We start from the raw sequence: 12615 nt of genomic DNA on the forward strand, positions 1-12615 counted from the left end.
TCAAATGGTCCTTTTTTTTTAATTGCGCGTTCTTGTGCTCTGTTCATATGTATAGCCAATTATCAGACAGCTACACTGACATAACCGGTGATCATGCAGCTATGTGATCTGGACTAATTCCCATAGGGGTATGTCAGAAAAAGTTCCCATCTTGCTGTAAAAGTACTTAATCCAAGGAAGAAGTGACTATAGGAAGGAGTAATTGGCCACTGCTCCTGCAATGCGGACGCAAAAAGAGTTTTTTTTTTCTTCAATAGTTAAAAGACATGTGGAAGCTTCTGTGGTTGGAAAGCACCCAATGGAAATCAGAGTTTCCCTGACAACTAAAAAAGATGGAAAGACACTGCATAAAGTCAGCCTCTGTTGATGGAGTTTTGCTAATGAACATGGTAAGAAGCAAATGTTAGGGATAGGGATACAAACAGTAAATATTACCATGATGGCTGTGGATGTACCAGAATATATAATATTTATAAACATTAACATTGTTTCAGAAGAATGTCAAACATCTCTTCAGAGATTTGTGCAACGCAGGCATCCTTCATGTCAAGAAAGATTGTTCTGTCATCTTAAACAAGGTTGGACATAAAAAGAGGCAAAAAATGAAAGATTTGAATCTCAGAAATGAAAGGTGTACTGACTTTTGTGACTGTTCAAATTAGCAATAATGCAATCAGAGTGACATTTTCAGTCATTTGACGTTGGGGTGACTTTGCACAGGGGTTAACTCACTTCTGCTCTATGATGTAAAATGGTTTAATTCTGTCCATCTATTTTTTTCTGCTTTGTGTGATGTATTTGATTTATTTTTGTTGACAACAATCGGTGGTTAGAAATGTTCCTGACCCTTAAGCTCCACCTCCCTCCCCCTCACTGTGTTTGGCCCCCACCTGTCCTCGCCCCCTCCTTCACAGTGCCTACTGTGTGCTAATAGCTGTCTGGTATTGTTTTGCTGTTTATGCCAAGCCCCTTGATGGACCATAGACTGTTCAAGCGGGTGAGTGCAGCCTCAGCAACTTAGTTCGTGCCTACCTTCTTCTCCCCTTCTCTCGTGCTCTCTTTCTGTCTCTACCTGTTCATTCTGTATGCCTTTTTCTCCCTTAATCCCTCTTATGTCTTACTCTCTCTCTTTAGTAACACAATTATCTCCTCCTGAAGCCTCGACCTTGGCATTCTCTCCCTCCTTTCCTTTCTCATTTCCTCTGTAGCTCTTTCTCCCCCACCTCCCCATCCACCCCTCTTCATTCTCCATCACTGTTGCTTGATGCCTGCTTGCATGACGGCTGCCGACTGGAGCCACAGGTGGACTGAGACGCTCAGATTTAGAGCAGAACCTATCTCAAACTAACAAAATGCTTATGAATGACTGTATCACTGCAACAGTTACTAGACATGTCTCTGACTCTGTATCTCTGTCTTTCTCTCCTTGGAAATTACTTTTTTTTTTTTTTCTTTTTTTTAAAGCTTTGTGTGGTTATGCAGATGGCCAGTTTGAGAGTACGGGAGGCTTTTTTCTCAACAGTGTTTTATCCTGCTGCATGTAAAGTGGTGACAACTATGGGCCTTGCTCCTCCACATTTAGGCATGCTATGAACCTGCTGTTTCTCAATTAGTTGCCTTTCTTGCTGGCTGGCTGACTGTATGCTCTGTTTCTAGCCACGGGACAGACTGCAAGGGGGACTTAACCCCTCTAACTTCTGTGTAATGAAACTGTGTGAAGCCATTTAAGTCATGTGCCCACCAATACATCAAAACACACTGACAAAACACTGACGAAAGCAAAAACAACACTGCACTCAAATATAGACCTGAATCAGGAATATGCAAAGAAAGGTCTGATTAACATACACATCACTTGAACATTTAGCTGTTGCGTTCATGTTACATGTTTACTCTTTGCAAAACATTCCCATGCTTTTAGAGAAGGTGTGACTGTCGGTGGCAGGATTGTCTTCTCCTCTGTGATAAAGAAAAGCAGGCTGTGATAGAATAGAGTGCACAGTGGAAAAAACAGCAGTCTCCTCCATCCACTGGGACTACAACTTAGTGTTTTAACAGATTCCCACCTCAAGGAACCACACCAGTTCAACATGAGAAGATGCAGGATATAAAGTCACAGTTTGCGCACACGCTCGTGTCTGTAAAGACTCTCCTCAGTACATTTCTGTTGCTGCGTTTGCCTGCCCTGCAGAATATAACCAGAGCAGGGCTGAATTTGTCAAAAGGTGGTGGTCGATGTTTTAAAATGTGTTTTAGGACAAACCCGACCGCGTTCTGCACAGATATGTGTATGAACACGCATCTTTTCTACAGATATGGGGGTATTCTTTAGTAAGCCGTAAAGTCATTTTTAGGTTTGAGCTGTTGTTTTTATTTACATTATGGGAACTCTCAATCTCCTCCAACTTCTTAATATAAGAAAATGAGCTTGAACAAAATCAATTCAAAATCAATTCATGTTGTTCATAAGTGACTAAAACTGACAAAATATTTTTTATTTTTTTATTTTTCTTAAATTAGGATGGTTCCTGTATTGATTAATCAAAGCTAATGAAGTGTGCTATAAAAATAATGACTAGGATGTTTCCCTGTATTCATTTTGTTACAGAATCACCCTTATATTATTTAGCCCAGATATATATAAATATAGCAATGTTTCTGTGACTATGTCATTCTTCTTTTGTGTGTCTGTGTGTGTGTGTGTGTGTGTGTGTGTGTGTGTGCGTGTGTGTGTGTGTGTGTGCGAGCAATCCAAATTGCCAATTTTAATTCAATTCTGACCATTATTCCTTTTCACAGAGCAGCTGTGCTTCCTGATGACCTGGGTTGTCTTGATATTTTTCTGATAGTTCTGGCTGAACAGTATCATACTGTGAGGCCTGTGTGCGTGTGTGTATGTGTCGTGATAAACTTGTTACTACATGCATGTCGTATTTATGGATGCTTGTCTGTCTCTATCTTCCAGGGCGAAAGAATTGAACAGGGCCAGGGAACATGAGACCCCTCAGAAGAGCCCCCTTGCGATGTGACATCACTGTCCTGACTCCTCTTTTCTTTTTTGTTTGTACCCGAGACATTTTACAAGAGAACAGAACAAAAGAAAAAGAAAAACATCAATGCGAGCACTGCAATTATTACTACTACAGCAGTGTTACTGATTCAACTACTACTACATGTACAACTGCATCTTTTTCACATATCTATTCTTTCCACTGACTTGATTTTGATTGAAGAGTGGCAACTTCTACAGGATATAAACTAAAAGGGTTGGGGTGGGGGGTGCAGAACATTTGCTTTTTTGGCATTTTTTGCACTTTTTCATGGATTGCTTTGTGTGTTTTTTTGTTTTTTGTTTTTTTTTTGGGATATGAAGAGGTTTTGGACAGTGAAGGAAGACAACGCAGGACAGGTTGTCTTTCACGCGTGAGGACCTCAAGGGACGTGAAATAAGACTGCTGCAGACGATCTCAGAGGACAGAAAGACCGTGCAGAAACACTCTGGGCTCTAATTGTATTTCTTTTTTTTTTTTCAAGTGACCAATCCATTTATTTGAAGGAGTTTTTTTAAACTAAATATATTAATAACCCACATGCCCACTTCTATCCACTGCTGTAGATTATATGATACTCAATTTAGCTCAACGGCTCCTCCTGTCCCACTGTGCTCTTCCCCACCAGTCTGCCCACATGGGTGGAGCTACAAGTGAATGTAGAGGGGTTTAAAGACGCAGAAGCAGATTGGGTGTAACATTTCTTAAAAAGAAAAAAAGTACTATGCTTTATCTTATATATATATTGTCACTTTATTACTTGAATTTGTTCCATATTGTCCGATGTATTTCTTCCATCATGTTCAATGTATGGTGATCTGTATCTTCAGGCTATATGTTGTTAAATCCTACCAAGAAAAAAAATGCATGACTTCTTGGCAAGAAAAGTCTTTGCTTGTGTGCTTATGGTCTAGTCTTTCAGCCTATCCTCTGATTTTTGTTTTCTTTCCACTTTAGTGGCCCACATATCCATATTCTCCCTCATGAGAGCCTCCGCCATTTCTGTAATGAAGCAATCTCTGTGTTGTCCCGTTTGTTTTATTTCTGTTTTGCTTGTTCAATTGATTGCCCCTCAAACACCTAACAGGAGATATGAACTTGCCTATTTTGTGTTGTAAGGGTTATAGTCATGCAGGTTATTACTGTTCTTTTTAAACGAACTTCAGAGCCTGTGAAGGCTTTTGAGGGGAAGATCACATACATTGCCTTGACGTCTTAGAGATTCTTTGAGGGGTCCCTAAGCTTGTCCCAAAATAGGGGTTTGACAAATCCATATTTTTGACAATTGAGTGATTTCTGTATATAAAGGAGGCTGAAAGTACGTAGGAAAAAACATGTTCCCTGCGGGGATTGTATTTTAGAAATATATTATTTTATTCATTAAAATGGGTCAAAAACAGGTACGAGACAAAAACAGAATATTTGTATAGTTTTGTTTGAATGCCGCAGAAGTATGGTTGTATTGTTTGTATATAGTGTAAATACCTGGGATAAAAATGAGCTATGTGCATGAAAAGTATGAACAGAGTCAAAAGCTGGTGGGTGGGTGGGTGGGGGGCGGGGGCGACAACAACAAAAGCAGTAGTGGCTACGCTCTGTAAAATTAAAACTATTTCACTATTAGAGTACTTTACTTTATTTTGATCGTTCTCAAGACAAACATTTTGCTAAAGCATGATATTATTGCAATATGAAAAAGTTTTAAAAAAAATAATGTATTTAGTGTTAGGAGAGGTCTTCAAAATGATCTTTAAACAAGTATGGATATATTCTTTTCTTTTCTTTTTTTTTTCGTTTATTTTGGGCTCCCAAGAAACTTTTGCCAATGGTGCCAAGGTATGTGAATGCTATATAGCTTAAGAAGATAAGTTAATTTTGCAGAACAGATAATCATACAGTGAAATACACACTAGCACTGAAGATCATAATGTCGCAACTGGCAGAGGATTGAAAAAAAACAGTACGGTACACAGGTTGCAAAAGGACTCATATCTAAACAGAAAGCATTTAAGTCTATCATGTCTCCAGCTTCCGGATATGTAAAGCATTTATTCATCACTGAATATACCATATCAAAGTTGTGTTTGATTTTTGTTGTCAATGAAAATGGAATGTGATATGATCATCAAGGTAACTTGACTGAACTTAAAGATTGTAAATGGCAGCCTTGCCCATTCGATCCCTGTAAAGTTACCCATGTTATTACTCTCTGTCATTGAAAAAGTTGGAATTTATCTCTTTAAATGTGCAATACCTTGCACTGAGCTTTGATTTATGATGTATTGGTTGATCCTTAATGTAGACTGATGGCAAGACTTTACCAATACAGTATGCTTTACAAGAAATGTTCTCGACCAAGGCTGCCAGTGTCTGAATAAACCTTGTATTTTATGTCAAAAAGAACAACAAAAAAGAATTTTCATCAGGTTGAAAAGCATGTGGCAAACTCTACTTGACTGTGTTTCTTTGTCATGCAGTCGAATACACACTTGCAAAATGAACCGTTCCAAATGTCAAAGGTGCTAAAACTAGCCAGGAGGACAGCATGAAAAGATCTCACTCATCTCAATGCAGAGTCAAAGAGCTAAAATGACTGTAGTCACAAACGTGCAAAAACAGTGCACCGGTGCCAATTATAAAGCTTAACATGTATCTTGTACACTGGATAATATCATGATAAAATATGTATAGATCGAGCTGTTGTAACAATTAGAGAATAACAGATGAGTTGTTATAGGTGCCTGTTGACTGCTGTCTAATTCCTATAATATATTCTTTACCAGAAAGTGTATTCTGTATCCAAACATGTGACAATTCAGCCAAGTGCCACTGGAAAACTTTTTTTATATGTTTTTCTTTCCTTTTCTTTTTTTTTTTCTTTTTTTTTAAGTATTATTAGGCCAAATAGATATTTCTCTGATTCATTTTTCTTGATTGACTGGTTGTTTCCTTGTTTTTTACTCACCTGATGTGTAAACTTTGTTTGCCGAGTGTTTATGTAGAAAGTGCCTACTCATATCCTCATAACACCAATCCAGTAACAGAATGCATACAATGCACCTGATGTTGAGGAAATGCAACAGAACATTATCACCCACAGACAGTGCTGTGTCCTCCGCATGAACCCGTATTACGATCCCCATTACACTCGCCACAGTGATACTCCCCGTATGCAGCACATCAGTAGAACACTCTAGCTTGTCAACATTCTGGCGTCACTTTTATTTTCACGCCTTATCCATTTTCTACCAGGACAGCTTGTTATTTCGAAATGCCACTACTGGGGTTTGTTGCCTTGCATTCATCCTCTAGTGTGTGATCAGAATGCATAGCCAATGCAATGTTGTGGCGCAAAAGGAGAAGGATTTCTTATGCTTGCATGGGTAAAATAGTTAACTGGGTGACAGAGCCGCACCTATAGCATGCTTATTTTCTTTGAATCGGTAGTCAGATAGGCTTGTTAAAAGACATACTGTTCCGTAAAAACAAAGAGCATTGGTTGGTGTGTCACAGAACTCAGACAGAGGGAGGGCATGTGACTGGAGGGCAAATCTACAAATTAAGCAAATGATCAATGAACAGTAGCTACTGACGTTTTCATGGCAAAGCATGAGGACAGGATTGTTTATAGAGCAAAGCCCTAACTTTTTAGATTTTTATTTGCTTTTTACTATTCATTTAGGTATCAGTGTACTCCCGACTTTACATAGGACAAAATGCACAATGTTGGAGACATTGTGACAGTATATATAGTAAATTAAACAAAGGGACACGATGTACACACAGATACATGCACAAGACATCGCACAGCACACATTTAGACATGTCAAGTTGTCAGTTTCATTTGTGAACTGAGCGGTGACGGCCGAAGGACTGGTTCACCTCCCTTCTGTATTTTACTCAGGGTGCCAAAATGGGGAGGAGGAAACAGAGCAGGACTTGTGATCCACAGCAGAGGAAGCTAAAAGTGAAATGGGAAAACCTTTCAGCAGAGCTTAATGATGAGAAAAGGAAAAACCTGCGGCAGAGAAGTTCACTATGGGGATACTGAAATCTTTCAAATGAATGAATATAATATGTAATCCAATGCTCCCAGTAACCTTGAACAGTCCAGACCCTAGCAGAGCCCTGGAGTAGAGTCCATTTATATCTAGCTCATTAAGATAAAAGATTTGACATTCTGTCACGGAAACCTGTCAAATCATTGTATTATTCTGGCCACTTCTTTAGGCCTTTAATTTATATAAGTGACAAAGTGTGGAGGGTATTTAAAATTAAGAGTGTAGTTATATGAAAATCGTACCTGCAAATCTAGTTTTTACTGCCATTTACGGTTGGGATGACAGGTTAGGCTAATAGGAACTCTTCTTTATCATATAGTGATATCAATTTCAAGATGTTCTGGGAATTGGCCTGAGAATCTGCCTTTCCTCCTCTTCTTTTTCCAAAGCACCCAAACCAGAGAAAGGTAGGTGCATCAGGACAACAGAACAGAAGCTGTTTTACAGTATATTCCACTTATTGACACAGAGCAATAAAAAACTATTTTGTGGAGACCTGTAGACCTAGCAAAGTTTAAAACGATTGGACACATGTAGTTGACTTACTCTTATGCAAATGCCAGTATTGCAAGACAAGCATTCAGTAGTTTATGGACAGCAATTATATGGCACCCTTTACCGAATTGCACGTTTTCATCGATTCCAAACTGAGAAGAAAAAAAAGGCCCTGCTTTGATAGAAAGTTATGGGTCCTCGACACTTTGCATGTGAACTAGTGTTAGATCTATTTTCCTCTCCTCTATAGCTGTCTTTCTCTCTGTCTTTACCTGTTACGTGACCCAAATTTTCTCCGCCGCCCCCCCCACCACCCCCCGACCCTTAAAAGTTTCATCCCCTCTCGGTTCTCCTAATGTGTTTTGCTTTCCTCCTTTTTCTTCCCTTCTCTTGTTTGTAAGTTTTATTTTTGTAATTGTGCATGTACAAGCGTCACTGACTCGATGGATCTGTTTAAAAAAAAAAAGAAAAAAAAAAGAGATTTCAGCTGCTGAAGCCATGCAAAACGTTTTGAATTGCCCTTAAAATATGGAAGATGTTTTCTGAATGCTTTATATTCTTTCTGCTGTAAAATAATAAAAAAAAGGAAAAAATGAAGAAAACCTGAGAACCAACCTTGCTACGTCTTTTTGCTTCCTCTTTTACTTTTATGAATGGCGGAATGGTTTCTTTTTCTGGTTTCTCAACACCAACATTTATCAATAAAGACAATTGCAGAGAAATCATTTATCTATAACACAGTTTTTATTTCTGTTCAACATACAGTGCTGCAGGATCTTTGACTTTCACATCTAAAACACATTTAGTCATAAATAAGATAACCAAGGCTTTTAATAAATATATGCACTTTAAGATATATATATATACACTGTTTTTAAACAGCACTGAAGTAAATCCTAATAAATCAACTGAAAGCTCTCAATCAGCAAGTCTCAATCACACGTATGGCATTGTTATTTGTGAACATAAATTGGCAGCTGTAGAGTATGTGAGTGCGCATGTGTGAGTCCACGCATCAAGGAGGCGATGCAAGGATGCACAGTTTATACTTTCATGGTGTCAATATTCAGTTTAGTCTGCGAGTACTTGTGTTAGTTCAAGATAACTTTTGTTTGAGTGCAAGCCCTGCTTTCTATGTGTAGCAGCACTGCCTGAAGTATTTTAGACACAGTACTTCCAGAAACATTCAGAATTCCCTGCTCTCTTCCTGAACTGTTTCCTGATGCCCAGCATATGACTGAGAGGATTTAGAAGACCTTGCTTCTCCAGTAAGACCTGAAAGACAAGATAGAGTAGTCTTTGTAAAGCTTAGAGTCTGTAGTATAGAAGACAGTGTGCTTTTGCTTTGCTGTTACTGTATTTAGCTTACTACTCTGAGCTGTTGTAGGAACAGCAGAAGTTGAAAACTCACCTCTCTTTTGATCCCCCTTGGCAGCAGACTCGTTCTAACGCCTGAGGGAAAATAAAGGATGACCTTACGCACACATCTTGGAAAACTAATTTCACAGTCTTGCATCAGCCAATCTATGCATGCAGTAGAGTTATCTTAAAGTAGCATAGGCTGGCACCACTGGTGTTCATGTTTTAGGCAACCATGAAAAAAACTGGCTGCCCTGGTGTGATTCTGCACACTTGCACCGGAACACTTGCAGCAAAGGTGTGTTTATGTTTCTTACCATCTCTGTTCAGCTCCCCAGATATCAGAGTGGAATATCTGAGACCAGGACCGTCCTGTTGAGGGAATGTTTGCTCAGAGAGAGACAGATCATCCAGCATGCCCATTCCTCGGTCCTCCACTGACACTGGGGACAACCAAACAACCGCACACAATGGGTGACGAAATAAAAGAAATAAAAATCACAGGACATTTTCTTCTCTAATTATTTCTGGAAACCACTTGTAATTTATAAAGCATTTCAGTCAATGAAGAAAAAAATAGATCTGTTCTCTAGAAACCCATATTTGAACTTTGGCAGAACGCTGCAGTGCTAAAGCAATTACTTCAAGGCCCCAGGACATGACTTGCCTGCCATTAATCTTTACAAATTACATTTTATTACTAAAACTGCTTATCAGGGAACTGAATTCATGATTTGTTATTCATTAAAAACTATAATAGAGATAATATCCTGTACTCACCAGGTCCTGGATAGGGCATCTCAGCTGATTCTGTAATGGGGTGGGCCAGCAGTGGGCCAGAGGCCACAAGCACAAACGCCCAACAGAGGAGATTGTTGCACTTCATCACTGTCGGATGCTGTTGGTGGAAGTGGTTCTGATTTGCACAAAGGTCCTCAGGTGAAGATTCTACATGCTCTGCTTGTCCCAACTGGGTTATATAGTTTCAGCTGTAGCCTGGTACCCCTCCTGCGTGGCACACAGCAGACGCACACACGCACACACACACGCACACACACACACTTTTGTAGCCATCAGAGTCGAGTCCTTTCACACTGGAATAAATCAACAGGCAGTCACAGGTGAATTATGGTCATAATAAAAAGACAAGTGCGCTGGCCTATACTTCAAGGGCAAAGTCATGTTTTACCAGCTCTTTGGCTTGATTGTCCATTTTTACAGACTTTGTAAATGGTATCAAAGCAGGTGCTACAATTGTCATGTGAGCAGTATCCCAGGGGAGCAGGTGTTGGAGAACCTGGGCAGACAAATGACTTCTATCTTATCCATTTTACAATCTGTCATGAGACTGGGTAGCTTTATGCCACGAGTTCATTAAACTCTTTGGCCATTTGAATCATTTTGACTTAAAACTCACAGCATACAAAACAGAGGGAGCGCCTAATAAACCTGAGTAAATACTTAACCAGAGGTTCAGGCCACGCTAAAAATGTTTCAACCTTGTTGTCTATGAGCCATCTGACATTTTAAATCAATTTAAGACGGCAGAGAATTTCCACAGGTCACTGAATCGGACTGATTGATGCACATTATTTAGAAGCCCGGTTGCCGCGTGACGTAATATTTGTGCTCTCACCTCTTCTTAGTCACGCCGTAAAACTAATCTTTATGAGAGCATTCAGCATCACTGGTCAGTGTCAGAAACGCTTTCTTATTGGTTAGGAAACTGGGAGCCAGCTATTTACAAAGTTACATCCTGCACCTGCGCATGCAATTTGTATATTTATAAGAGCTACGACGTCAATGTTCAGTCTCTCACATGATAATAAGGACAGACGAAGAAACAACGACATTTGATTTTACGGTTGGGAGTCTCTCCAATCTTTGTGGTTTACACTGCTGTATAACACAGCTTCCTTTGCTACTCAAAAGGAAACTACAATTTCTTCAAAGCACAAGCTTTTAACAAAAAAGTTTAATTCTTTTGGAGCTAAAACAGAGAGATCACAGTCCCCTTTTGTTTTCGGCATGTGAGAGCAGCTTCTCAAAGGATCTGAGCAAAGCTAGTGCAGAAGAGACCAATTTGGTAATTTAAGAGATGCTATAGATGGTTTTGCATGAGATCATGAGGATCTTTAAGCATACAGGCAGCCAATAGCCATATATGTAATATGCTCCCTTAGTTTAGAGTTTGATCAAAAACCATTCCTGCTGCATTCCTGATTAATTCTATTAGAGTAACTGCAGCTTCTGCTTAAAAGGGACGATAAGGAGTTAGCATAATCCAAAAAGAAATATTAGCCTAGACAATTAGCACATTGTTCTTAAGGAATACTGAACTTAGTGTGAAGATAAATAAAATCTGATTTTGATCGTGCCTTAACTTTGACAGTATTACACTCAAACTTGGTGTTTTTCTCTCTTGTCAGCTGTAAAAAAAAAAACACAAAAACCCCCCCAAAAAATCATATTCAATCTTTGACAGCCATAAAGTACCATTAAATGTATGTAGATTTTTAAGATTGTGAGATTTCAATCATATGTACATAAAGATGGATGTCACCTGCATAAGAATGGTCGGCAACAACCTTTAACCGACAAACGATATGAGCATATCACACCACACACATGCTAACAAAGATGGGACCAAGAATTGAGCCTTGTGAGACCCCAACAACACAGATGAGCTCATAATCATCAGCAGTCAGTCAATCAGACAGATCTATGTATAAGATATGAGAAAAGCCATCTGAGGCCAGTTCCGTAATGATGATTGTATGTGCGTCTTATTTTTACATGGAGTTAAAGCCAGAATCTAAATTCTAAAAAATGATTGTCAGGAACCTTTAGAAGAGCAATTCTAAATTATGTCTTCACACACAGAGACAGATTTTTTTTATTATTATTATTGTCTTGTTTCGGTTTCTTCTTGACTACAAAACTTATTGTCTAAACGAGGGACAGTCAGGCATCTCCAAACTACATTTCACACAATTCCACAGTCTAATCATTACAAACCATGATCACTTCAGTTATGGGACCTGGCAGGGTTTTGTTGTTGCTCATACCGTGTTTCACTTACACAAATACAACCACCAGAGGGCACCATTACATTTGGAAAAACTAATATCTGCAAACTGTAACTTTGTTTTGATTTGATAAGAAATCTTCAGCACTACAGTGAGAGAAAAAATCTCATATTACCAGAGAAGCTGGTTTATCCCTGTTTGATATTGCATTCTGCTGACACAAACATATTCTGTGGATTCTCATCAGTGATTTTTATGAGGACACAATTCAAAAGTAGAATGCTGTTCCGCTTGAAACCCATTCGTTTATCTGTTGCCCCAGAGAGTATCATATCCATGTATGATATTAAAGCAATGCTTCCAGGTAAGACAGGGTCTAAGCAACATACTTTAATGGCTGCCTTTTCACAAATCATGAGGTTCTCTTGAAGCAACAATCAAAGTATTTTTTCTCCAATAAAATCAATAAACATACTGTCATGATAACGTTAAAGTTGATGAATAGTCAACCGCAGAGGATCGCATCTATGGGAATTTGAGTGACTGGAACATTTGGCTCCTTAAGTGCTAACTTCATGAACTATTGGAAATATATGCTTTCAATGAATTAAGGTTTCATTT

General features: G+C 38.9%; 2 protein-coding genes across 9 annotated transcripts in view; one reads left to right on the top strand and one right to left on the bottom strand.

The window, feature by feature from the left end:
* camta1a (calmodulin binding transcription activator 1a) overlaps positions 1-8206 on the top strand; it is a 291503-nt gene extending 283297 nt beyond the window's left edge. For 5 of the 8 annotated variants that reach the window (XM_075475050.1, XM_075475052.1, XM_075475056.1 and 2 more), the window contains 2 exons: positions 967-997; positions 2966-8206. In XM_075475050.1, the coding sequence (XP_075331165.1) occupies positions 967-997; positions 2966-2998 (64 nt within the window). In that variant the 3' untranslated portion in view covers positions 2999-8206. The remainder of the gene's footprint in view (positions 1-966; positions 998-2965) is intronic. The other 3 variants (XM_075475051.1, XM_075475053.1, XM_075475058.1) reach the window with 1 other exon arrangement.
* A 125-nt stretch (positions 8207-8331) lies between these two features.
* Positions 8332-12556, bottom strand: LOC142389867 (urotensin-2-like). The gene is made up of 4 exons (XM_075475063.1): positions 9746-12556; positions 9283-9408; positions 9018-9058; positions 8332-8881 (listed from the first exon to the last, which is right to left on the bottom strand). The coding sequence occupies exons 1-4, from the start codon at positions 9849-9851 to the stop codon at positions 8768-8770; spliced, it is 387 nt and encodes a 128-aa protein (XP_075331178.1). The 5' UTR covers positions 9852-12556; the 3' UTR covers positions 8332-8767.
* Between the last annotated feature and the right edge of the window lie 59 nt (positions 12557-12615).

Source organism: Odontesthes bonariensis, chromosome 10 (assembly GCF_027942865.1).
Source record: "Odontesthes bonariensis isolate fOdoBon6 chromosome 10, fOdoBon6.hap1, whole genome shotgun sequence".
NCBI lineage: Eukaryota > Metazoa > Chordata > Actinopteri > Atheriniformes > Atherinopsidae > Odontesthes > Odontesthes bonariensis.

Excerpts from the sequence above, each read along its gene's own strand:
- LOC142389867 (XM_075475063.1), bottom strand. The coding sequence starts at position 9,851 with ATGAAGTGCAACAATCTCCTCTGTTGGGCGTTTGTGCTTGTGGCCTCT. Across the intron at positions 9,409-9,745 it reads GATGCCCTATCCAGGACCTG|TGTCAGTGGAGGACCGAGGA; the intron begins GTGAGTACAGGA and ends GGTTGTCCCCAG. Across the intron at positions 8,882-9,017 it reads CAAGGGGGATCAAAAGAGAG|GTCTTACTGGAGAAGCAAGG; the intron begins GTGAGTTTTCAA and ends CTTGTCTTTCAG.